This window comes from Arvicanthis niloticus, chromosome 15 (genome assembly GCF_011762505.2).
Source record: "Arvicanthis niloticus isolate mArvNil1 chromosome 15, mArvNil1.pat.X, whole genome shotgun sequence".
NCBI classification, from domain to species: domain Eukaryota; kingdom Metazoa; phylum Chordata; class Mammalia; order Rodentia; family Muridae; genus Arvicanthis; species Arvicanthis niloticus.
The window spans coordinates 22,577,456-22,604,447 of NC_047672.1; the positions used below are offsets into that span (position 1 = coordinate 22,577,456).

General features: G+C 40.5%; 1 gene segment (V, D, J or C); it reads right to left on the bottom strand.

The window, feature by feature from the left end:
• Window positions 1-21,691, bottom strand: part of LOC117721013 (T-cell receptor beta-1 chain C region-like) — a 381,561-nt gene extending 359,870 nt beyond the window's left edge. Inside the window, 2 exon segments of the C gene segment in view lie at window positions 21,287-21,460; window positions 21,545-21,691. Coding sequence covers window positions 21,287-21,460; window positions 21,545-21,593 — 223 coding nt within the window.
• Between the last annotated feature and the right edge of the window lie 5,301 nt (window positions 21,692-26,992).

Sequence of the window (26,992 nt, forward strand, 5' to 3'; positions counted from 1 at the left end):
CTCAGACATAAGAAATGGATTGTTTTTCTTTCTGTTCCCCATGCTCAGTAAAGAACGTTTCTAACTACAACATCCTAGTGCTGTCATGCAATAGAGCAGAGCTCACCCAGGATCCCGTGGGACACTTTGATCTTTGGGCATCTTATGCAAATAACACTAATCACAGCTTATTTGGTTTTATTTATTTATAATTACACAAATTACATCTTCATAATATTATGTTTCTCTGCTTTAACATTTCTGACAGTATAGCAATAAATCTAACAGAAAAATATGACTAGAAATTGGACTCTACAGTTGGTTCTTTGAGAACCAATATTTTAAAAATGTTTAAAATTATATTTTCAGTTTTGTCAGATATGCATATGCTGTGTGATGAGCAATATTTCTTTTCATATTTTCTTATCCTCTCTGGTCCCCACTCATGTATATTCTTTTGGTCCCCACTCATGTATATTCTTTTGTTCTTTTGTAGATAGTTTCAATTCTACTTTCATTTCATGTATACATACATCATTTTATATAATTACTGATAAAAATCTAAGAACTACAAATAAGAAAATATTCAATTCTTGTCTTTCTACAATTGCTCTAATCCACCAAACTTCTACATGATATAATTATCTCCAGTTGCACCTATTTTCTTGTAAATGACAACTCTGCTCTTCTTTGTGGCTAAAAAATATATACATTTTGTGTGTACATCACATTGCCAAATATTTAATTAATTTATGGGAAGTGGCAAATTACAAGCTTCTTCATGCATGTGCACATCAGAGGATGACTTGCAGGAGTCAGTTTTTCCTCCCATCATGGGGGTCACAGGGATTGAAGTCACATCTTCAAGCTTATCAGTAAACACTTTTACCTGATGAGACATTTTACTATCTGTCCTCTATATCACAAATTCTTTATCCATCTTTCTGTTGATGGACAATTCTACAATGTATCTGTTGTTAACACTACTGCCATAAATATTGAAACCCAAGTACCTTTGTGATACGTTGACTTAAGAATCATTGAATAAATACTTAGAATTTGTCATGGCTAGGTCTTATGGCAGCACTATTTGTTTTTGTTTGTTGTTTTGATTTTTAATCGCCATACATTTCCATATATTTTAATAGAAATATTTGTATATAAAAAAAGATTCTTATGCCACAACATAAAACAAAAATTCTGCAAGAATTACTTTCCCCAACTGTCTCTAGTATTATACATAATCCTAGAGGACAAACATTTGCGTTTGGCTCTAATCAAATATGGCCATCATGGTGAAAAATGACTATGTCTATTCACTAAGTAAGAAGTCAACTTCATTTAAAAAAAAAAGGTATAATATATAAAGATACAATTAGCTTTGTGTAATATAGCTAGAAAATAAGACTTACAAGGTAAATGCAATGGCAAAAAGTGAATATATATCCAGTATCTACCCACTCTATGTGTAGATATATTTGGGCAGACATGTACCATAGAGAAACTGCCAAAAAATAATTCATCCCTAAAGTCCCCTACATATTTATAGAGATACTGAGTGGTGAATGCCAAGAACCACCTTCTCATCTTGGAGAGGGATTCAGAGGAAGGGGTGTCTGGAAACAGCAGAAAGAAATGACTCGAAGTCAAATTGTGGGTAGAAGCTGGAGGCTCATGCTCAGCTCCAGAGAGCTTTCTTGACTGCTTTCTCTCTGACCTGCTTTCTCTCGAGATCTCCAGACAGCTCTGTTCAGCGTGAGACTGTTCTTCACGCAGTTTTCTCTTGCCATTCTAAAAAGTCTCTGGGTAGCTCATCTCTTGCAGATTCTAAGCCCAGTCTTTTATTTTTACCTATCAATTCTGTCATTTACTTCTTTTGATTATGAGTCCACATCCCGTGACCCAGCAGCCCCTTGATTCTTAGGAGACAGCAAGCACACATTTTCTCTTAACATTGCAAAAGAATTTGGAAATCTGCCTGCCCCTGTTAAACACAGATAATAAACTAACTAGGTGAGACTCTCTCCTCAAATTACCATTTCCACCACACCTGGGGTTGGATTTCCTGTGTCCCAGGCTGAACTTGAACTCAGGAATCTGCCTGCATTTGTATCTCCCTGCCTTTGTATCTTTCTGACAAGCTGGCTCATTAATGCAGCTGCCTTTATTCTTTTAGATTCATGAAGCCTCTCATAATTCATAATGCATCATTTTTTGAGAAACAACAGTTTTGATCCTACGTTCTTAGAGTTCTTTTCTACTACCTTAAGAGATGTCCTGAAGGCCCCAGCATTTACCGTTTTGCTGACACATTAGCCACACCTTTGCCTCCAAGACTCATGTTGTCTCTGATTATCATGGAGTCACTAACATTAACAGGGAAGACATTCCTTAGAAGAATGTGAAAATATGTACATTATACAAACAAGCCTCATGCCCAGAGCAGCCATTGACACTTGTGGAAACCCATACCTGCTGGCCCTGTTCCAGGGCAGAACCCAAGTCACTCTATCCCCACCAAGGCCAGGCCAGACATACCAGTTGAACATTTAACACTTACTTATTGTAGAATGTATGCAGACATGAGCATCTCAAGGTCTGGGGGAGGGTTACAGCCTAACTTGAGAGTCCACCTTGCTCAAGCAGAAAACTCTTCACTTGGAAAACTCTAATTTAGGAGTCTAACTTAATGGACAATATGTGCTTTGCATTAAGTTGCAAAGCTACCTTATTTGATAAGCATAAGAACAGTATATTTTCCTTCAGATAAAACCAATTAGCTAACCGGCTAACCACTGCAGTCAACACATGATTCTACAATAAACTACTGGTGACAAGGGTCCTGTTAAAGCCCCTTCACTGAAGAGTAGTAATTATTCCACTTAAGATCATGTGTGTACAGTGAGTTTATGTGCTTACATGAATTTCAGCAGATTATCGATATCCATACCACAATCTGGGTAATGTTTATGAAATAATTGTTGCGGGGCATTCATTAGAGAAGACTGTTCAGATATGGGCTTAAGCCAATAAAAAGTTTTTATTAGCTGGCAAGTGACTAGACTGGTGTGGTGGTTTAAGTAAGGTTGGCCCCATAGATTCATATGTTTGAATGCTCGGCACTATTAGGAGGTGTGTCCTTATTAGAGATATGTTGGAGAAAATATGTTTCCTATGCTCACATTCTGCCCAGAGAGGATGACAGTGTCCTCCTGGCTTCCTGTGGGAGATAAGTCTCTTCCTGGCTGCCTTCAGATCAAGATGTAGAACTCTCATCTCCTTCTCCAGCACCAAATAGGCCTGGAAGATGCCAAGCTTCCCACTGTGATGATAATGGACTAAACCTATGCAACTATAAGCCAGTCCCTATTAAATATTTTTCTTTATAGGAAAGTTGTTATGGTAATTCACGGTGTCTCTTCACAGTAAGACAACTTTAATTAAGTCACTGAGTATTTGGAATCCCAGTGTAGCCTGAGACTTTTCTCAGGGTAAGCTATTCAGTACAAAAAAAACCCTATGTTCTGGGTTGACATACTTCAGTTAACAAGAAGAGTTAGCCAAAAGCAGAACTAAAGATTCTGAAAAGCTAGATTAGTTCATTTTGAGAATTTCCCAGAGCTATATGGACTTTGATGGATTAGGTCTTTGTTTTACTTTTGGCAGGTGGTGCTCTATATATACTGAGTTTACACCCTGAATGGTACTTCCACCATGGAGTCAGTTGTGCTAAAGTCTGGGCTTTGTTCTGATAACTGAACAATGTTCTTCTTTTCTAGATAATTTTTACTGGTTTAGAAGAGGTTTGGTTTATAACTTTATTCTTCCACCAGAATTCTGGCTGGAAATATAAAAGCATCCTCTAATGCGAATGGAGAAGAGAATACAAAACTGCAGGTAGGAGACTGGTTTCCAGCTATCATAACACTTTTCTGTTGGATGGGAGCTTTGTAATATAAGTAATTTGTCCTTTCCAGCATGCTCTTTGATTGTTTGTCTTATATTTTAGTATAGTCACTAGAATAAGCATTAGTTTAAAAAAAATCAGTGAGTCCTGTACTACCTCTAGTTATGTAAGACATAATATTTTTTAGAGCAAAGACACCTTTAGAGAAAGTGCTACTATATCCTTGACAAAAGTATAATCAGAACACTTGGCCATTTATGAAACACTGAGCATTTACCTGGCATTTTATGTAGGTGATGTCCATTCCAATATTTATATTAATACTTTAAAGTAGAAGTTATCACCATAGGCCATAGATAGTAGAAATTAGGTTAATTTTAGTCAGTACCTAAGGCTTGATGTGAAGAGAGATTACTGTGGTAATGGGTAATGGAATGAGTCAAAAAAGTGAGGTGACTTTTTAATCAGAATCCAAAAAAAAATAAAGAAGGGTAAGGAATAAGGGAAGTGAAAAGGAGACTTTATTAAGATAAAACTAGAATTTTATTCCCAGATGAAAGGAAGCAATAATTATTGTCATTAAAGAATAAAGTCAAAGAAGTCTTGAAGTCAGCAGTATATGAAGACAGGAGTTCTGGAGCAGGAGTTACCAGCATAATGGAGAGACCTGGAGTGAAGATTTAGGTCTCTTTGGACACTGCCAGCTCTCCTGCATTACTCTCATTTCTACACACTGAGTTATCTTTGCAGTGCTGTGGGTAAAGTTGCTAGCATAATGGCATGTAGATGGTGAGTTAGGAATGCCAAACACTATATAAGAGAAGAAAGAAGCAAGAGACAGAACTTCACCCAAAAACTCTGCTACTTTTCTTTGTGGCTGACTCACCAATCTGCTTAGTGATTACAAAGGCTGTCATCTGAGAGAAGTAGTGATTCTTAGAGCTGAAACCTTTAAAGTCAGGAATCATTCTTGTGTGCTTCAGAGAAACTTATGCTTAATGGCAAGATGAATACAAGTCCAGAGCTTCTTTCTGCTATGAATCTGAAGAAAGCCCAAAGTTTTAGGTCTGAGATACACATAGAGCAGATGTTGAAGGCATGACTCTTGCTCAAGAGCAATCATTAGCAGCATCTTCCTCATCCAAAATAGACATCACCTTAGTCATAAATTATATGCTCAACTTAAGAATATGAAAGTACATGTTGCCTCCAAACTTTGCTTCTGTCCTACTCAACCAGAAACCCTTTGTAAAGAGATTAGTAATGTGATAGTATGAAGGAGAGTTGCCTAAACTGGGTCAGAATGCAATATATATGTATGACCCTATGACTGGTTCTTGTGTAAACCATGGCCCCTGCAGAATATCAACCATACTTTGGGTTCTTGGGTCATTGACAGTATTTCTCGGGTTATATGAACAAATATCTAATCACTCCAGATAAAGGAAAACATGGCAGATCATAATATGAATACCACCAAATTCTAACTTGGTAACGCAATGAGTTTTATTGGGGTTACTTACATGAGTACAGGTAAGGGGTTGCATACACGAGTGTGGGTGAGATGTTACTTATAGGAACAAAAGTGATTCAAAGACAACTCATCACTAACGCTCACCCTCACTCACAGAACTTGAAAACCTGGAGTTCACTGTACAAATCAATAGGCAACTCAATAGGCATGGGCAGCCATTGTATAACATCCTCCCTGTCATAAGAGCAGACTTATCTGCTCTAAACCAACCTCCCTTGTTAGTCCTCAGACTCTGATGCTCATATCTACCTCCTTTCTGAGAAATTCTCAATGGACCATTTTCAGTATCTACATGAAAATCCTTCATGTCCTCTCTAGAAAGCCGGTTTCAATTCATAAATGGGAAGCCATGTCTTGCTGAATAAGAAGAAATACGATCTGAGACCAGAGTGAGTGCAAAGGTTCCTGCATGGTTCTGGAGTCACTATTATGCCTTACATTCACCCCAATGTTTTATTCACAGCAACATTCTGTGGTGCCTATAAACATTTCCCAAATATCATGACTCCACACACCTCTATTTCTATTTACTTTCTGGCTACTGTAGTTACTTTCTTACTTCCATTGGAAGCATCTTTGTCCTTGAACACCTGTCTCCACCTTCTTAGGCATGATGGGTAGGTGGCAATCCAGAAAGATGGGAGAACATTCAGTTTTTGCATGGACAGAAAACATCTCTGTAGGGCTGTGGCTGAGCTGTTGGCATACACAGTGGTGTCTCCTGGCTGAACAGGATGACCCATCAGAGTGGAAAACAATCCATCAAGCATCTCTGCTGAGTATCCAAAAGTCAGTCCTTTCCAAATGAGCTTTATCATAGACTGAGGCCAGAAACTCTATTCCTTTTTCTAGTGTCTATTGGTACAAAAAGGTAACAAAATGATCAGAAATTGTGTTACATCTCTAAATGAAATTTTTGTCCCAGATCTATAACATCATGACTATTTGTGTGACTCCAGATTCCATGTTTCCTACGAAGGAGACAGAAGGCAAAAAAAAAAAAAAAAAAAAAAAAAAAAAAAAAAAAAAAAAAAAGGAAATGAGAAATTTAAGAGTTACTCCTATGTAAACGCAGATGAGAATTTTCTGAGTTCCTTCTAGACTCATCTACACCCCAAAGACCAATGGCTACCCAGTGACAGAGAGCACTGTACATGGCAGGCTTGTGCAATACCAGAGAGCTCAAAGCTGGGGCTTTGGTTCCTAACAAATTGGAAGAGAAGTCCATAAGGACCCAGTCTGTGCTGCACTCAGAGATTCCATGATGATCTCATAAGAATAGGAACCAGAAAGTCATCATGAGCACAGCATGCTCCGGGGTAACCCTATGAGTATCCTCAGGTATTCAGTGTGCGTTACACCATGTACTGAGTGGCACCTCTAATTTACAGTTTCAGAGAGTGAGATAAGTTGTAAGAATTGAAGAGAATCATACGACCTCTATTGGGCAATGGTCTGTGCCAGGAAACTGTTGAGTGGGTTCAGAGACCCCAGCACCCAGGCACCCATCTGAGGAGGATAGGCATCTCCCTGCTCCATACCAAGATTCCTGCCCTGGAAACAAATGACCACAAGCCCCACAAAGATGTGACCAATGGTCATGTAGCCCAGAATAGAGTTCTCCATGCTAATGAGGTATATAAAAGCCCTGAGGGTTCAGCCAATAAGCTTCTCTTCCTGGACCTTCCTTCTTGTAAAAAACATTTAATCTTGGGTCCACCCTGAGGAGGTAATATACACTCATTTTCCACAATGAACAGTCAATAAACAGTATGAAACCAAACACAGTCTTTCTCATCAAGAACTACCTTGGGGAGCACAGACAAAGCCTTCCTCTACAAAGCTCTGGGCCACCTAATTCTCCTGCAGACTCTGTGCTCCCAACTCTGTGGAGCCATTGCTGATCTAAGCTGAAATTCCCATCTCAATGGCCCCTGGCTCATTTCCTCAGTCTGCCAACTCCCTTTGTCATGGTTTCCAGGAGCAACTGGACACCTGGAAGTCAGGGAAATCCAGCTTCAGCCTGAGCCTATGCCTTTCCTCACTGGTGCTGAGGCCTTTAAGCTGGGCTACATTCTCCCACCCCCTGAGCAATGCCTTGGCACTTCCCACAAGCCCAATACCCGATGATGGCATAGGACAAATACAGTCTAGTGTTCAGCATTTCTTCTTCCCTGGGGAGTTTCTACACCCCCATGGCAAGATGGAACAGAGGAGAGCGCCTCCATTTCTCCTGCCCAAGCAGCATTCCCACACCTCAGCAGTGAGGCAAAAAGCAGAAGCCACAGACCTCCTCTTTTTTCTGATGGCCAGTGAAAAGCTAGATGCCAGAGACTTGGATCATGATGGTTTAAAATTAGAAAACCAAAGAAATAGACAGATGTTGGCAAGAGTATGAACAGGCAGTAAGGCAGTAGTATGAACAGGGTGTAAGCTTCAAGCTGGATGAGTGTGAGCATGCCACTGCAGTTGCTACTTGCAGGATTCAGAGAAAGAGTCTGTACAGAGGTAGCACTTTGATCAGAGCTAAGGTTTAAGACTAAAATTAGAGAAAAAAAAGGAAATCAGAAAATAGACAAGATGGCATACAAAGTATCTAAAGTACAGAACTACTAAAGACTACTGAACCACTGAATGTATATGTATAATGTATACGTATAACGTGTAATGTATAATGTATCATGTATATGATGTATATGTGTATGTATATGTGTATTTCAACACATTGTTCAAAATCTCTACCATCCTACTGTCCTGTCATCTGGCTCCAGACCTGAAATCCTTTCTTAGAAGCTCAGTCTTTGACTCCTCAAGATTTAATGCTGCTAAGATCTGGTGGCAATAGTACTAGAGAAGAGGTTTGGGGTATCAGGACCTAAAGCATGTAGAATAGAATGCCTCTCTCAACAAAATGCCTCACTTTCTAGCCCTGTACTGAATCTAACTCTGTAAATTATCAGTTTAAATAATTCACTTTCTAGTCAGTTTATTTTCTTTGACAATTATAAACGTCATTTAAGAACTAATACCCACAAGTATTTATGGTTACATCAGTTGACAGCAGAGTCATGTACAAGTAAGTAAACAGTACCTCTAAATAAGAGCATGGCATATAGAGATGCAGCATGGGTTGAGTTGAAAGGTAGTGTTATAGTTTGCAACATCTGTTTTGGTTTCTACATGAAATCTTCAATGCAGCCCTCAGTTGCCCCACAGCGTCCTGAACTTGTAGGTTTGTGTACAGACAACCCTTGAGTCTGCAGGGCTGTGTCTTGGCTGCTAGCACAGAAATATACAGCTGAGTCTTCTGGCTTCAGGGAAGATATGTGTAGAAGTAGCTTGGAGTTGTCTGGGCATTCAGGTAAGAAATGACTGGGCACAGTCTCGTTGTGAACCAATTGTTTAAGACTGTAGGAAAACATGAGCTCTGGGGGCTTCTTAGTGCTCTGTTTGTACCAGTACATAGCATTATGTCCCAGATGTTGTTCACATTCCAAAGACTTATTTGCTCTTCCCATGACTAGATATCTTGGTGTCTGAGTAATTTTAGTGTTCATGGGTGCTGGAAGGAGAGAAAGACAAAATTCAGACACAGCACAGGAAAAAGGTGGTAGCTTCAGCAAAAAGAAAGTTGGAGCTAGCAGCCTGTTGAATCTAAGACTCACCTGTTTCCACAAGTCATAGGGAAACATAGAGGAGAAGCCTGCAGGTCATGGTGGAATCAGGCTCCAGATGGGTATTGGTAGCTATGAAACCCTCAATGAGAATTACTTCTATTCTGCATGGCCCTGATTGGTGGTTTTATCTATGAAGTCACTATCTCTCTTGGCTTCTCTAGTAGCAAGAGATGTTTCTTTTTCCCCTTTAACTGTCAACTGAATTCACCAAGCTAGGAAAGATAAAAATACATGTTTAAAACATGCCAAAACATTTAACCCTCATGCATATTTCTGGAAGTTATTTCCATTCTTGTAGCTATACTCTCAGCTTGAAGATCTTCCCCACTACCTCCTCTAACATAGTCCATTTCTTCTTCGAAAGCTCTCCTTCCTCCCCTTCTCAGCTTCAAGAAATAGCACCCTCGAAGTGTTACTTCATGTCCCAGATTGTTGACCCAGCTTTGTGGAAGCAGTTTGATGATTAGATGATTTTGAATGCCTAAACATCATTTGAAGTCTATAACTATAGTGTCGTCTAGAAGCCAGACACTGGTCAGTACACTAAAGGGAGCATACAATGGATAAGACAGCCTGTGCGCATGTTGTTTAAGGAATGGAGCTTGCCTAGGCATAGACGAAAGACAATATACATAAGATGCCGAGACAAACATTATTTGATGTTAGACCAAGAGAAATCAATAAGAAACGGATGCCAGTGTTTTTCAAGATGTTTACAACCTAGTCTTCCAATGTTTATGTTATTTACAATTAAGGTGTTTAGAATGTTTTCGACCTAAACTCCTGGATAAGGAGTTCAAATGCCTGAGATTCCCTGTTTTTTTTTTTGTTTGTTTGGTTTTTTTTGTTTGTTTTTTTTGTTTTGTTTTGTTTTGTTTTTTTGTTGTTGTTGTTTTTCCCATTCTCCAGTGACTCACCTTCCCCAATGTGCACCTTCAGATATATCAATTGACCACAGCTCCACCCTGTGGCCGAAGTGGCGCATTTACACACACTTAAGTCTTAACTGATATCTGCTCTGTGGAGATTGGGAGTGTCAGTATTCTTACATAGCACAGAATAAAATGGATACTAACTATGCACATCATATAGAGTTTATGGGTAAAATTAGTTCATTCCATCTTCAGCAACCAATGATAAAGAGCAGGAAGCAAAATACTATGTTGACCCACAGATTAGCAGGACAATTAAAAATATTCATAAGTAACAACTAGAAAATAAAATTTTAATATATTTCAAGATGTCATTTGTATTGTAGCATCTCAATCATTTCCTATGTATAGTACAATTTCTCATCTATACAACCAGAGAAGCTGAGATGAAATATCCCCAGTTCTGTCCATTTTTGAAATGTTAGAAATGGAACCAGCCTCACCATGATGTTCCATGCTCTTCCAATCGAGACTAACTGGGGTGGCCCACCATGGTCACTTCTATTCATTTGAATAAAACGTGTATGCATTTTACCACTTATTCATCAGATATTATCTTTATTCCAACTTATTTTTATGAAAGTGTTGAGTTTTTGTTTTTAGTCAAGGAAATGTAAGGGTACAATTAATGTAATGAAATGTAGCGAAATGATCCACGATCCCTAAATAAATAGGGGTGTTCACTTGCTGTTGTGCTTATATTGAAAAATTACCATAATGCATATTGCTTGAAGTTAAAAAAATTCCAGTACAGATACAATTAAGGGCACAGAGAAGTGCAAAGTGGACCCAAGAGTCTGAATAAAGAAATTTTGAGAGTGGGAGAGAATACTATTCAATTTCTGTAAGCAGAGGATGAGCTACCTGAAGGCAGAATGGAGAATAATCTAGAAGGCTAGAGAGCTGAGAAGAGTTTTCAGCAGACACTTAGGGATGGAAGACTCTGGCAGTCAAACCACAGTACATGAGAGAGACATTGATAAGTAAGTACACTTAGATTTCTATGGAAAGTCTGTTTACTGGCAGTAATAGCTACGTGCTAGGGCTGCCTAATACTGAGAACAATGCTGAACTTGACCCTTCAAAATGCAGCCAAACACTAGGATAAAACAGTACTTCTATAAGAAGGTAAATAACTCAGAGCATCCACACTGCATCGGTAACAGCGGGGCACATCAACTGCTTTATACCTTGTCTTTCAGAATATTTATGTGAGTTTTACCTACCTAGACCATACCACTATTGTACTGTACCAAAATACAAATTTGATCATATGTTGAGGGAACCCTGCAGGTGGTGGCAGCAGGTAGAAAGGCTAGCTGCAAAGAAGTGAAAATAAAAACTTGATTCAGATTTACTTTGCCAAACTGGATCAAACTTCAGGGAGTCTAATGCCAGTTGGTTTATTCCTAATAAATATAACACAGTATAATCTGGAAAAAAAGTGCACAGGAAATATAATGACAATGAAACTCAACTCAGGGTACATGACATTTCTTTCAGGAAGATGGGTTCAAAAGACAGGCTACCTGTATTAGCTTAAATGCCTAAGGAAGAATCTGGCCTGGTCTTCATCACACAGATAGCGTATGGTGCTATTAATTAACCTCTGGTCCTGGTTGTGGAGGCATGGGGAAGCCTTTGGCTATGCAGATAATGTAATGGTCATTTAAACTATTGGGTTCTCTGGTCCTGGTTGGGAGTGATTGGGGGAGCCCCTTGGCTGTATAAGTAATGTCAAGGACATTTAGATTAGTCGCTACCTCCAGTCCTGGTTGTAGAAGTTTGATACAACCTAGCCTAGCAGACAATGCAGGCTGTTAATTGCCTCCAATTACCAGCTTTCTCAATAGAAAAATAGGTTTTTATATCTATTCCTTTGAGAGGACAATCATGTGTGCTTAAAATTCCTGCTTGATCTGGAGATCTGTGGGTGCAAGGATTGTTTGTGAAGTGCTCCCAACAGTATTATGTCACATCAGTAGGCTCAACAATTCAATAGTGCATGGATATTTATAGCTAAAGTCCTTCTGTCTCAAAAACTATCCTCCAGCATTCACTGCTTGTGGGGCAGAAATCTCGAGGGCGGGGGGAAGGGAGGGAGTCCGGCGACAGAGTCTCAGGGCAGTCCGGCACCAGGGCTTCCCGCGCCGCCAGCGGAGGATCCCACATTCACGCAGCTGTCAGTGGGCTGGCCAGCGGCTGCATCGGCAAGGTTCCAGGGTTCCAAAAGCTGGGAATCAGGCGGAGAGACCATGGACACGTGGAGTCCGGTTTTCCAAAGCTTTTATTGTTCATGGCATGGTGAATGGATGCAGGTGTTGTGTGCTTCCCCCGCCAAAGGCCAGGGGAGACCAGTCTTATAGGGAAGGGAGAAAGGGGAGGGAATAACTAAATTACCTACGCCCCTGGCCTTTTGATAATTCATTAATATTTAAATCTCTGGAGGTAGAGACTTGTTAATCACGCCCTCTACCTGTCCTACGTGACTGAAAGTAACAGATTAAATGGAGTTACCTCGTCCAAGGCCCAACAACTGCTGTCTGTTTTTGATGAATGTTGAAAGATAACAGAATAGTGATAAAATTGTATTAGTTGATGAGAATAGGTCCTGACTGTACAAGCCTGACTCAAATGATTTCTCCTCCATCTTTTCTTTTTTAGTTTTCCCATGGCCATGGACATGCACGCTTCTCTAGATAGCCTTTTCTTCAAACAAAACTCAGTGATAATCCAAATTTTCTGTGAATGCTTAGAATCAGTTATTTTGCCTGTCTTTTAGACATTTGATATTTGTAGAAACCATCTGCCTTCGATCCTTATATTATAGGCAACACACACATAGCCTAAACTAACAAGCAGTGACTTCTCTCAGCAGTTAGAATCTCCAAGGTCTTCTATTGTTGGGAAAGCTTAGCTACATGGGTGACTCTGATGTGAACTGCCATTCTGTCTAATCCGTAAAATTCTGTGAGACTCATCTGTGCATAAAACACAGGACTTGTTCACCTCATGTATTATCATAGGAAGCCACACTTCAGACTGAAATACCACTGATGCTTCAAAAGCACTGGGGGTATAGAGCCTTATGTGTGGGTTAGCACTTGACTTGCACTGCTTCCTGGCAGGCTGGGTTTGTGCACAGGGAAACAGTGACTGTGCACAACTGTGTCATAGCTGCTGGCACAGAGATACACAGCAGAGTCATCCAGCTCTACAGTCTTGATGTGAAGATTCAAATGAGCATTATCTGAAGACTGAGGTGAGAAGCGACTTGGGACCGTTTCATTTACAATGGGTTGTTTATTATTGAAGCTAAACATAATCTTCAGCAAATGCTTAGAGTCTTGCTTGTACCAGTACATAGTATTGTGCCCCAGATTTTGCTCACATTTGAAAGACACTTCATTTCCCACCTTTATGACATGATACTTTGGAGTCTGAAAAACAGCTGTCTCCAAAGGGCCTATGAAAAAAATAATCAGAATTCAGTAAAATTTTAGAGTAGGCATGCACAAGGAATTCAAACAGGATCATATCTCCTTGCCTAGGAACTCAACTACTCACCTACTCCCAAGAGACAGAAGACTACACAGCTTAGAAGCCTACAGCCCATGACTGGGTCAAGGTAGGACAGATAAGTTCTACCTCAGAGTTCTACTGCAGCTATCAGACCAGGTTGTAGGTTCCACTGTAGTTGACATGTGATTTGTCTGTCTACCACCAGAGCCAGAAAGGTATTGAGTCATAAATACACATAAATACACACACACACACACACACACACACACACGAGAGAGAGAGAGAGAGAGAGAAAGAGAGAGAGAGAGAGAGAGAAAGGGAGGGAGGGAGGGAGAGAAGGAGAAAAGGAGGGAGGAAGGGAGGAAGAGAGAGAAAAACAGAGAGACAAAGACAGAAACAAACTGAGTGAGACAGAGACATTGAGAGACAGAGATAAAGACAGAGAGACAGAGTGAAACAAGAGACATAGACAGAGAAAGACAGAAAAATTTTGGTAATACTACCAACAGTAAATTCAGGTGGTACATGTGTGTTTTACTGAACACAGAAACAACATAAGGCTACATCTGTGAAGGAAATAAGATCTACAGGTCTTCCTGAAAATGCAGAGGTGATTTATTTGTTTCAGACATTAAATACCAACATAGTGCAAAGCAAGAAAGAAACAATATCATTCTTAGGATATTAATATTCTGAAAGTAATAAAATGAATTGAATATAGGTGTGGGGCCTTAACACTTTTAATTCCAGCACTTAAAAGGCTGAGGCAGGAAAATTGCTGAGTTCAAGGCTAACCTGGGCCATAAAGTGAGTATCAAGCCAGCCAGAGTTCAAGAGCAAGATCCTGTCTCACAAAAACAAATTTAGAAAATATATAGATTACATGTGGATTAAGGGTATAAAGTTCATATTATGAGGAAATCAGATATTCATTTTTAAGCACTTCATACAGCACCCTGTTTTTTTTCATCTGCAAAACAGTGGGCTAAAGTCAATAATTTTAAAATTCTGTGAACATTAATTACTCCCTTTAGCACATACTATTTCATTGCCTCACAAAGCTTACATGGGAAATGATTCAGAGGAGAAAGTAAGAGAGTCAAAAAGAGAAGGAGATAAAAAAGGGAAGGGAAGGAAGACAGGGAGGAAGGGGAAAAGGGAGGGAGAAAATTTGGTGGAGAAACCAAGGTAGAGGAAGAGAGAAAAAAAGGAAGGCAGATAATAAGGAAAAAAAAAAAAACCCTAGGAAACAAGGAAGAGGTGGGTGGGGGAGGCATTTTAAGGGACAGGTCACAATGGTGATCATGACCATGCAAAAACAGTGAGAATTCTTGAAGTCGATTTAAAGTAATTATCTACCCTGCTATTTTCTGCCAATATTCTTAACACAATCAGGTGAACAGTGCCTAGAAATGATGGTGAAATGACCCTGACCCAAGGAAACGTTCTTTACAGGAAGCAATGTCAGTTCCAAATACTGTTATATATTTTAAAAGAACTTTTAAAAAAATATTATGATTTTTGCCTGAAGCATAGGCAGAAACAAGTTTTGATGTAGAGTTTCCTTCCTGGTAGCTCTAGCCACGCTGGAGAGAGGGTGGCTTGAACAGGGAAGCCAGAGCTGACTGCCATCCCCAGCAAGGGCTAGAATTCAGTGAGGAAAGCAAAGGGGGTTGAAAATGAAGCAATTTTAGCTTGGCTGTCACCTAAAATTAGAAATGTCTAGAAGCAGTAGGGATGAGGCAGAGGCTGGAGAAGCACCAGAGCAAGCAGGAAGTGGACTGACTGGCAGCCAGGTCCTTATTTTATCACTAAGTCTGAATTTGGCTTTCTTTAAACTCCTATCTGGTCATGCTGAAGAGTGTGTCTCAGTGGGAGAAGCGTACATGTTCATCTGTTTGATATATGAAATCGCCCACCTTGGACCAAAACTCCCATGGTTACTTCTGCCTCGAGTGACTTTAATAAGAAGAGATTTCCTGAGAAATCAGGAGACAGTGCTCTACCAGATCAGGGTGAAGAGAAAGTCTCACAGTTGGCCATGTTACCTGCCCTATTACCCTGTTACCCTGTTACCCTGTTACCCTGTTACCCTGTTACCCTGTTACCCTGTTACCCTGTTACCCTGTTACCCTGTTACCCTGTTACCCTGTTACCCTGTTACCCTGTTATCCTGTTACCTGTTAGTGTGGCACAGGAACCCATGGAGATGTCATTGTCACAGGTGTTCCATCTCTCTGTGCTCAGACTGTTTCTCACATCTCCTACAGAATAAGGAACAAGGCAGCCTGGTTTTTCTCTGCCTAGAGTGAGGCAGATTACAGTGGCACTGACCCAGAAGAGAAAATGATCAACATTCTCACGGGCAAAAAAAAAAAAAAAAAAAAAAAACCCAACAACAACAAAAAACACCCCATAAAAGTCAGCATACACACTAACTAATGTTATCTTGTGCCAGAAGGTTTATCAACCAGTTTTCCAAATAAAAATTCAGAGCAAGCCAAAGGAGACATTGTATTACAGTTCTTTTTTTAATTACCTTTACAAATTATCAGTTGTTTCACCTATGTAACTATTGAATCCTCATCTAACCTCTTACAACAGTTATATATGTTATTGATACTATTGTACAGATCCCTCAGTATTTAATCTAGCTTCTTGAAAGGAACAATTAACAAAATTAATTTGTAATAATATGATATGCAAGCCTTTTGGTTAACTTTAAAAATGGTTAGATTTTACCTTATTTTCATTATTGGGAGGACGTTGCAGATATTTTAATCAAGTGCTCAAGGGAAAACTCCAAGAGATTCCAGATTTCTATGCACAAAATTATAGCTCCTTGCTATTAATTTTTAATTTTGATGTTAGATATGTGTGCGTTTGCCTTTTCTGATGTTCATAATTCTCAGAGGATTTTGAAAGCAGCTCATGACAGAGAGAGTTAGATTTCAGCTTAGAAAATTGAGTTGGCAATCTTCAGTGTATTTCTTTGTTTTGTTCCAAGATGAGCTACATACATAATTAACCTTTGCCAAAAAGTGGATCATTATCCAGTTAAATTGTTTGGCTAGACTCTCACTTTGTGCAATATGATGGAATAGATATGGCGGCACGGGTAGGTATCCTAGAACTTACTTCTGCTGCCTAGCAACTGCACAGAGAAAATGTAATATTATGACATTCTTGGATTTCCACAAAGCAAGGGAAATTCCAAATTCGTTAAAAGTGAGATAGTGACTCAAGTAAAAACACATTGTCTTAGACCTATGTTCTGGGTGACCGTCAATGCACCCTGCTTTTTTATCTTTGAGTATCTTGATAGCATCAAAAATGTGTGCATCAGAGAGCAGGCCTGTTTCCAGGGTATTTGTAGACAGAGCTAGAAGTTGAAAATAGAGTCCAAATGGGACTGTGCTCCTGATATCTTCTGATACTGTTGCTATTTTAATAAAACATATGTCCAGAGGAGGTGTTTCCTATTATTACGTAAATTTATCTCTCTCCAAGAATGGAGAAGATCACACAGCAGATGAACAGCCAGCCACAAGCCATTCTTTGATGGTATAAACAGAAATTCTTTGAGGGAAACAGAAATGAGATTCTTGGTCTCTTTTGTCCTAACTAGTAGATTGTGTCACTGGTTTTGTGTTCAAACGTCCCAAGGAACCCCTGGTCTGTAGCATTCATTGCTGGACATAGAAGCTCACATCATACAAGACTGGACCAGACTAGAACTGACTGAGCTGGAACATAAGTGCAGCTTTCAGAGCTTCATATACTGCTTCCAAGGATGTATTCTCTACCTGCACCTACCTGTAGGTTTCCAGTTCTTGTACCCCCAACTACTTTCTAATTCCATGCAGGATCACATAAAAGAAGTCATCCAGACCATTTGCTGGGACTTCAGTGCAGAAAGAGGTCTGGGTTTCGCCATTCACCTGACAGCACTGGTTCACAGCCTCTGCAGACCACACTTTTCCGTGCTATAAATAAGTCAACGTTTCTTTTAACCCTCTCTCAAGCAGTGAATTCTCAGTGAATTCTTTCCTTAGAAGTCTGAATCTCAGAGCCACATCTCCCCCTGGTGGCCAGTGGAATAAAAAGCAGTCTAACTTTTTTCCTACTTGCTGCCTGTTGATTTTTGTTTCTCAAATATATTCCACCTCAAGGTTGAGGTTATGGGACAGAATCAACATCAATGTGAGCTGACCAAAAGGAGTGAAGACATTAAAAAAGACACTGTGTATCTCTCTCCCTTTGGCTTTCATGAAATGGAAACAGTCTTCAAGATATTAAAATACTGGGAATCATACAGGGCCCACCAGAAGGGCAGCTTTTCTCCCAGAAAGAGATTTGCAAGTTATCAGACCATACTTTTCAGAAGGCTAGAGCTGAAACAGTAATGGACTGGACCACACCTTGATGTGCAGAGACTGTTTAGATATACATTCCTCTGGCCCCTCTGTTTAAAACTAAAGCTAAACTGCTTATTGAAAGCCTAAAACTAGACTCGGGGAGTCACTGGATTTATTTATTTATTTTTTGACCCTCTTCCCAATGTGAGCTCAATGAATAAATTCCCCCTTTCTGCTTTTTACCATTCAAACAAAATGCAAAAGTAAGCAAAGGGATACGAACTCCATGGGAAGACCATTAGAGTCAACTAACCTGGACCTTTAGGGCTCTCAGTGACTGAACCACCAACAAAAGAACATACATAGGCTGGAAAAGGTTGATCCCGGGACTGGCTAAGGCCATGAGGAAAAAAGGGGCCTCTCTGGGTGCTGCTAGAAGAGAGATGCCGTTGCCTCTGTACACCCTTGGCTTCAGAAGCACATTTCACAGGAAAAGAGAAAGAGCCATTGTCCGCAAAGGACACAAGCCTCACTGAAGTTTCCATTCCCACTCAGCCGGAGAGGTCACACAAAGCACATGGTCTGGGGCCCAGCCAAGGCAGTAAGCTATGAGAGTCACAGGCATTCTCGGCAAGTTTCCAAATGGAGAAGCTATAAGCCCAGCAGCTGAAACTGAACTGTAACTAGTGGATATTTGTTCTCTTGCTGTTCATCGTTTGAGGGAAAATATCAGACTCTGCAAATGATGTTTGAGTTCTCACCTTGACATCGTGTTTTTAACATTTTGGGAGACGGGAAGAAACTTTTAGAGAAGGGTGATTTGATGCCCTGAAGTATTGGTTGGGTTCCAAATTTTATGAAACACACGGGAATTGTCATTCAAATATTCTGGACCAGATGCCAATTGGGATCTTGTTGATAAATATTGAAAATGAGCCCTGGGGAATTTGAAGAGAATGACAATGTTTTGGAACTAGACCATGGTGACACTAACACAGCTGTATGGATCTGGCAAAGCTCATGAAGTTATCCATGTGAATCAATATTATGTATGTTATATGAGTTTTCTGTCAATAAAGCTGCTAAATACTCAAACATTGTTTAAACTTTAAACCACTGCCCACTTTTGACCAGGACTTAACAGTGATCCCTGGGACTCCTCAAAGCCCAGCCTCAATTTCATTCTTTCATCAGCTTCACGAAGATGACTTGCCACTTGTACAACTTCCTAGCAGGTACAGTTTCAGTCCTGTCAAGAGAAAGATGAAATCATTCCGAACCCTAAGTACTGTTTAATTATTTTGTAATACAGGATTCACATGAAGATAATATCACAAGCCAAGATATGGCAACAGACAAAAAAACTGACTCAAAAAATTTGGATATTGCAGTTACTAGACACTGATTTTTAAATAGTCTATGTTTTAACAAAGCAAATACAATGGGGAATTTTAGCAGACAACTGTAAACTATAGTCATGATCTAAATAGAAATTCTTAACTGAGTTGTACTGATTGCTTAATATATACACTCAGTATATTTGTTTATAAAGAGAATTCACAAAGCTTAAATAGAGAATAGATAGAGAATAGATAAACTGGAAAGATAAGGTGAAACTACTCAAACAAAATTAGAGAGACAGACAAAAAAAGAAAATAGAAATGAAAGCATGTTTATTAGGCCATCGGTGTAGGTAGATGATTGGTTATAAATCTAAGATCTTCTAGAGAGACAGATTACTAGAAAACCTTTGACTCACCTGTTCCACACTTTTAGACTCTGCCTGCACAAGTACCATCCAGGCCACTAGTGTACCTCCTAACAGCAGCAGGATACCTTGTGAACATAATGTCCATATCTAAGCAGCATTCCTATGGAGCAAGTCTGTGTTAACATGGAATTGATCATCACAGATGTAGCTGGCATTAAATGATACAGTTTATAATTTTATCAAGTCAGGCCTTTAAGGTAGTGGTCAGCTGCAACAGTGACAAACATAGGAGGTTCATGGCAATACCCTTCAGAGCTGATGCAACCAGTGGTTCTCAACAAGTTGGTGTTCCTTGTCATCTACCTCTACCACCCATTCTCTATCTCCTCTAGCGTTGCTCTGCTTTTCTGTGGGTTGTTCCTTGTTCAGTAGGATGGTCCAATCTTTACTCCTTATGGCAGTAGTCCTCAACCTTCCTAATGCTGTGACAGTTCCTCATGTTGTAGTGACCTCCAACCATAATTTTTTTGTTGCTACTTCATAACTGTAATTTTGCTACTATTATAAATCATAAAGTAAATACTTGTGTTTTTCAGTGGTCTTGGACAACCTGTGTGAAAGGGTCATTCTGCTCCCAAAGCCGTTGCGATACACAGGGTGAGAATTGCTGCCTTATGGCTTTGACTCCTTTTGGTACATCTACTTTTTTTCTTGTGACTGACTCACTCAACAAATCGCCACCTATCACCAAACTCAAAAATAACAGAAACTTGATCGAATTTCACTCAAATCCCGATCAACCTTTTTCTTTGTTTACAACATGGAAGAGCAAATTGGTGACCACATGGTATCTAATTTTAGAAACTCTATTTATATAATTTCAATTTTTCATGCTTACATTTTTGCATCACTGTAAAACTAAAACCAAACCAAACAAAAAACAGACAAAGAAAAACAAAACAAAACTAAAGCAACAAACATAGTTTCATTTTAGAAGTAACAGGATGTTTATTGTGTATTGTGGTTGTAGTATCAATTTCCTTCTCCTTCTTCTCATAAACCAAGATTTTGTATCCAACAGATCTGATTAATTCAGGAATAGGAACTACATCTGTGGCCGGTGAGTCAGGAGGAGTGAGGATCAACAGAGCACTGATCCTACTTCTACCTTATGAGTTAACTTTACCTGAACAATTGTCAATAAAAGAAATAAAAGATTTCTAATACAATGCAGTTAAAATGGAGAAAAAGTAGACTACATGAGTCACTTAGTTACTTGATGAAAGAATATTTGCTCAAGACTATTTACCAACTACATTCTGTGGCGTCTAGAGAAAATCTGTATGTCTGTGACCTCTGGCCTTCCCTCTATGAAATATCCTATCTTAGCCATTTAACTTCAGGTATTTATCTGTTAAAAAACAACTGCAATTTAAAATAAAGTCATGTAGACTTCCTTCTCCTAGGGAATATATGGTGTTAAGAAAGAGGCAGACACATGAGAGTTTGTGTACAGGAAGACGGTGTTTTTGCAAGGCTGTGGCTAAGCTGCTGGCACAGAAGTACACGGCTGAGTCTTCCAGCGTTGTGGGTTGGATTTTCAGAGTAAAATGTGAACCATCTGGCCTTTCAACTGAAAACTGATCCTTAAATAGTTTAGACTTACCCATGATGTTACCACTGTAGAAAGAAACCATAAACTCCATCTGCTGTCCTAAGATCTGTTTATACCAATAGAAATATAGGTGATTAGAAACTGGGTCACAACTGAGGGTCACCACTTGTTTCATAGCTATTACTTGATGACTTGGGAACTGTACAATGTTGGGTCCTGTGTGTCCTGTGGAAAGAGAAAGAAGATTAGTGGGATACTTGAAAATTGTCTCAATATGAAATGAAAACTCTAGAATTTCTAAGAACCCACCTGCTTCCAGGAGACTAAAAATTATCCAGCACAGGAGCCAGATATCCATAGTAGGTTCACAGCAGGAATGTAGTTTTTCCTAGCTTGAGTGACTGCACATAAGAAAGAGAGGAGGGGCATGCTGAGTTCCTATGGTGCCGTAGGCAAGATCTGACAGGGTTATTGGTGAGCAGCAAGAGTTACCATCTGCAGACTGCCCTCTATGGGAGAAAAGAAACCGGAATAGCATACAGCAGACACCTGAGGGTTCAGGATTCTGATCTGCCTATGAGATAGATCTGATGGTGTACACAAGACAGGGGGCCATTGCTGAGAGTAGTCAGAGGGAAGTCAGAGTTCAGCAAAGGATGTTGTAAGAATTAAGTCTTCCTCAGAAACATCAGGAGGTTTCTTCTTTGTTACTGTGGTGAGCAACAACTCAAAAGCATCAGACTCTACAACTAACAACACAGAGTACAAAGAGTTAGCATGAAGATTAAGAGGGGGAATGAAAGAGTCAAGCATGAAAACCTTGTTAAAAACCTCAATGGGAAAGAAAAGCAAGAGTTGAGAACCTGACCATAAGCAAAATGAGTAAACTAATCAATGGTAAAGATCAAATAAGGAAGGATTATCCTGGGATATAGGAACTCAAAGAGCTACTTGGGGAGAGCTGGGATTTCTCAGAAAAACTGTGAGCATATTTGGAGCTGTAATGAGGACAGAGGTACAGGCTCTTCTTGAAAAGAGAAATCATATAAGAATACCTATTGGAAGAGGATTGGTGAGAACAGTTAAGTGGTCCATAAAAGATTTCTCAGGACTACAAACCCTTGAAACAATTTAAACTTGAGCTTGCCAGTCCTTGTAGACAATGTTTTACTTCAAGTCAAAGCTGCTGCTTTGCAGACTCACAATTGGGCATCATGACATCAACATTAGCAGGTGGCATTGTGGTCTGAGGTTTTCGCTTCAGTCCTGTAGATGAATGAACTGAGTCTTCAGACTCAGGTGGACCAGTTATATCAGCAGTTTCCTGGATAGGAGGTTTATGTACAGGGAGGCAAGAGCTCTAAAGGGCTGTGTCTTGGCTACTGGCACAGAAGTATGTAGCTGCGTCGTCAGGCTGTAGGGCTGTGATCTGAAGGTCTAAGTAGGTTTTCTGTGAATTGTGAGGTTGGAATCGACTTGGGACAGTCTGATTGTCAACAAGTTTTTGATAGTTATAGGAAAACATGAGCTCTATGGACTTCTCAGCACTTTGCCTATACCAATACATAGCATTGTGGCCTAGATATTGTTCGCATATCAGGATTCTCTCACTCCCTGTGACTGCCACCAGATGTTTTGGTTTCTGGATAATTTTAGGGTTGACTGGACCTGTGGGAATAAGAAAACAAGTTTAATCCTCAAGATAATTGTAGATGGATGTTCTCTGTAAAATACAAGGGTGTACAGACCAAGACTAGGACCCACCTGCCACCAGGAGACAAAAGGCCAGCCAACCGAAGAGCATGGAGCCCATGACAATGTCATACAGGATGAAATCTCTGTCTTTTTCTTTGGATCCCAGCTATTTGGGTACCTTTTGCTGACCCTGTAAAAAAGGTTTGTTTGGATGCTGTTGCGTAGATGGTTTCAGCTCACACTTCCTCTTTGTCCTTTATGTTTGTCTGGGCGTAGGCTCCCAGACACAGACCGAGCTTCCTGGGGCTCGAGACAATTTCTTGTAACAGAAAATGGTACTCTCTTTCTTCTTTCTACTTTGTATTATGTCTCCTCCCCTGACAGATTCACTTCCCTTGGATAGATACCCTTCCTGCTGCCTCTCATGGATTCAGATTAGGCGTACCGGAGGCTTTCTCTCCTTCATCCTAAGAAAGGCAGCCTCATTGCGCATCAGAGCCTTTTCTGAAGCCACCTGTACATCATTTCAAGGCCCAGTAATTTAATGATAACTATATAAGAAGCACCTCAGTGAGTGCTGAGAGAGGCAGTAGAAGAATATGCTATTACCTGTTCTTTCCACTCCACTCCTCCCTCCTCCCCCCACCCTTCCCCCGCACACACACACTGGGAACACATCACCTCCTAGATGCCTTGCATATGGTAAGGAAACAAGGAAAGAAAGCTACAGGAGAACAAAGAAAGAGCATCTGACTCAAAGAGATCTGGCTCAAAGAGACCTAGCCAGGAGACATTTAGGACCAATACCCTATATATTCTGGGCATCCTAGTGTCTCTGAGCTCCATCCACACCATTTCTCAAACAGAAAAAGGAGCAACGTCCTATGTTCTACTTCCTTCCCAACTCCCTTCCCATTTGCCCTTCTCACCTAACCCATCAGCCTCAAGAGATAATATGAGGTCACAGCTCACCCTAGAGGATAAACGAGCACATTACACTCCTCTCTGTTTCTTCTTTTTTATTGGATATTTTATTTACATTTTAGATGTTATCCCCTAACCCATTCCCCCCCACACACACACAGAAACCCCCTATCCCATCCCCCCTCCTCCTGCTTCTATGAGGATGTGCTCCCACAGATTCCACCTCCCACTCTCAACTCCCTGGCCTCAAATTCCCCCACACTGGGGTATCCAGCCTTCATGGGACCAAGGATCTCCTTTCTCACCTATGCCCAACAAGGCCATCCTCCCCTACATATACAGCTGGAGCCATGGGTCCCTCCCTGTGTGCTCCCAGGCTGGTGGTTTAGACCCTGGGAGCTCTGGTTGGTTGCTATTATTGCTCTCCCTATGGGGCTGCAAACCCTTTTAGCTCCTTCAGTCTTCTCTCTAACTTCTCCATTGGGAACCCCTTGATCAGTTCAATGGTTAGCTGTGAGCATCCGCCTCTGAATATGTCAGTTTCTGGCAGACCTCTAAGGAGACAGCTATATTAGTCTCCTGTCAGCATGTACTTCCTGGCATCCACATCAGGGTCTACCTTTGGTGACTGCACATGGGATGGATACCCAGGTGAAACAGTCTCCAGAAGGCCCCTCTTTCAGTTTCTGTCCCACACTTTGTCTGCATATTTGCTCCTGCTGGAGAGATGGCTCAGTGGTTAAGAGCACTGACTGCTCTTGCGGAGGTCCTGAGTTCAATTTCCAGAAACCACATGGTGGCTCACAACCATCTGTAATGGGATCTGATTGATGCCCTCTTCTGGTATGCATGAAGACATAAATGCATATTAAAAAAAAAAAACATGCTCAGATAGTCACTGGAAAATGACACGGTGATCCTTTCTGTTCTCATTTCCCCTCATGGTACCTGAGTGAGTTTGAGATACACAGAAAGATTAGCCAGGGAGTTGAAGGTAGGGTGATCCATAGATTAAGGAGGCATTTGAAGCCTTGAAGATGTATAGGCTGCAAACATCAGCTCTTGGTGAAACACCCAAAACGAATTAAAAAGTATCTACTGAACACATTCCTACTTGCCAGGCTCTGCTCAAACACTAGGAACAGAGGGAGAAAACAGACTATTTTGAAATAGGCTACCTTAGTTCATTTAAAAATCACTAGTGGCAGACCACCACCAGCAGCTCTGCACCCAACCTCACCAAACCCAGATGAAGCGGGGCTACCAGGAGCTCTAACCAGGGCAGTATCTCAGGTAAGGAATCAGCAACACTCACCCCAAACAGGGAGTAACCGGGGCACACAGGGACCCAGTAATTCACTCCTGCCAGGAGCACTGGTACCTTCCGGTCTGGGCCTGAGCGCTCAGCACATCCCGGGAGATAGCTCTGAACCCAATCTCACAGAACCCAGAGGAAGTGGGCTCTCAAGAGCTCTAAGCCGGGCAGTATCTTAGGTAAGGAGGCAGCAACACTCACACCAAATAGAAAGTAACTGGGACCACTGGGACCCAGGAATTCACTCCTGGGTGGGCGTACCGGTTCCTTCCTGTCTGGGCCCAAGCATAGAGTAGATCCCAGGAGGCAGCTCTGTACCCAACCTCACAAAACCCAGAGTGGCAGGGCTCTCCGGAGTTCAGGTTCAGTTCATAGCAATACTCTACCCAAACAGGGGGTAACCAAGACCCACAGGGACCCAGGAATTCACTCCTGGCCCAGAGCACTGGTTCCGTCCTGTTTCTGCCTGAATACTGAGCAGAGTTTGGACCTCAGCTCTAACCCCAGCAGCAACACTCATCCCAAATAGTTCTGACACAACCAAGATAATAGGAAAGACAAGGCTCCAGTCAGAGACAGCTCAGGTAGCACCAAGGAGATCTAGATGGGGAAAGGCAAGTGCAAGAATACAACCACCAGCAACCCAGAGTACTCAGCTTCATCAGAACCTAGTTCTCCCACATTAGAAAGTCCTGAATTACCCATATCACCAGGAAAGCAAGAGTCAGATCTAAAATCACTTCTAATGACGATGATAGACAACTTTAAGAAGGACATAAATAACACCCTCAAAGAAATTGAGAACACAGATAAACAGGTGAAAGCCCTTAAAGAGGAAACACAAAAATCCCTTAGAGAATTATAAGAGAACACAACTAAACAGGTGAAGGAATTGAACAAAAACATCCAGGACATAAAAATGGAAGTAGAGACAATTAAGAAATCACAAAGGGAGACTACCAGGGATATAGAAAAGCTGGGAAAGAAATCAGGAGTCATAGATGCAAGCATCACCAACAGAATACAAGAGATAGAAGAGAGAATCTCAGGTGCAGAAGATACCATAGAAAATATTAACACAACTGTCAAAGAAAACACAAAATGCAAAAAGTTCTTAACACAAAACATCCAGGAAATTCAGGACACAATGAGAAGACAGAACTTAAGGATAATAGGTATAGAAGAAAGTGAAGATTCCCATCTTAAAGGGCCAATAAATATCTTCAACAAAATTATAGAAGAAAACTTCCCTAACCTAAAGAATGAGATGCCGATAATCATCCAAGAAGCCTACAGAACGCCAAATAGACTAGATCAGAAAAGAAATACCTCCCGTCACATAATAATTAAAACACAAAATGCACAAAAAAAGAAAGAATTTTAAAAGCAGTAAAAGAAAAAGGACAAGTAACATATAAAGGCAGACCTATCAGAATTACACCAGACTTCTCACCAGAGGCTATAAAAGCTAGAAGATCCTGGACGGATGTCATACAGACCCTAAGATAACATAAATGCCAGCCCAGGATATTATACCCAGCAAAACTCTCAATTACCATAGATGGAGAAACCAAGATATCCCATGACAAAACCAAATTTACACAATATCTTTCCACAAACCCAGCACTACAAAGGATAATAGCAGGAAAGCACCAATATAAGGAGGGCAATTATACCCCAGAAAGAACACAAAAGTAAGCCTCTTCCAACAAACTCAAAAGGAGATAAACACACAAACAATGCCTCTGCTGTTAACAAAAATAACAGGAAGCAATAATCCCCTCTCCTTAATATCTCTTAACATTAATGGATTCAATTCCCCA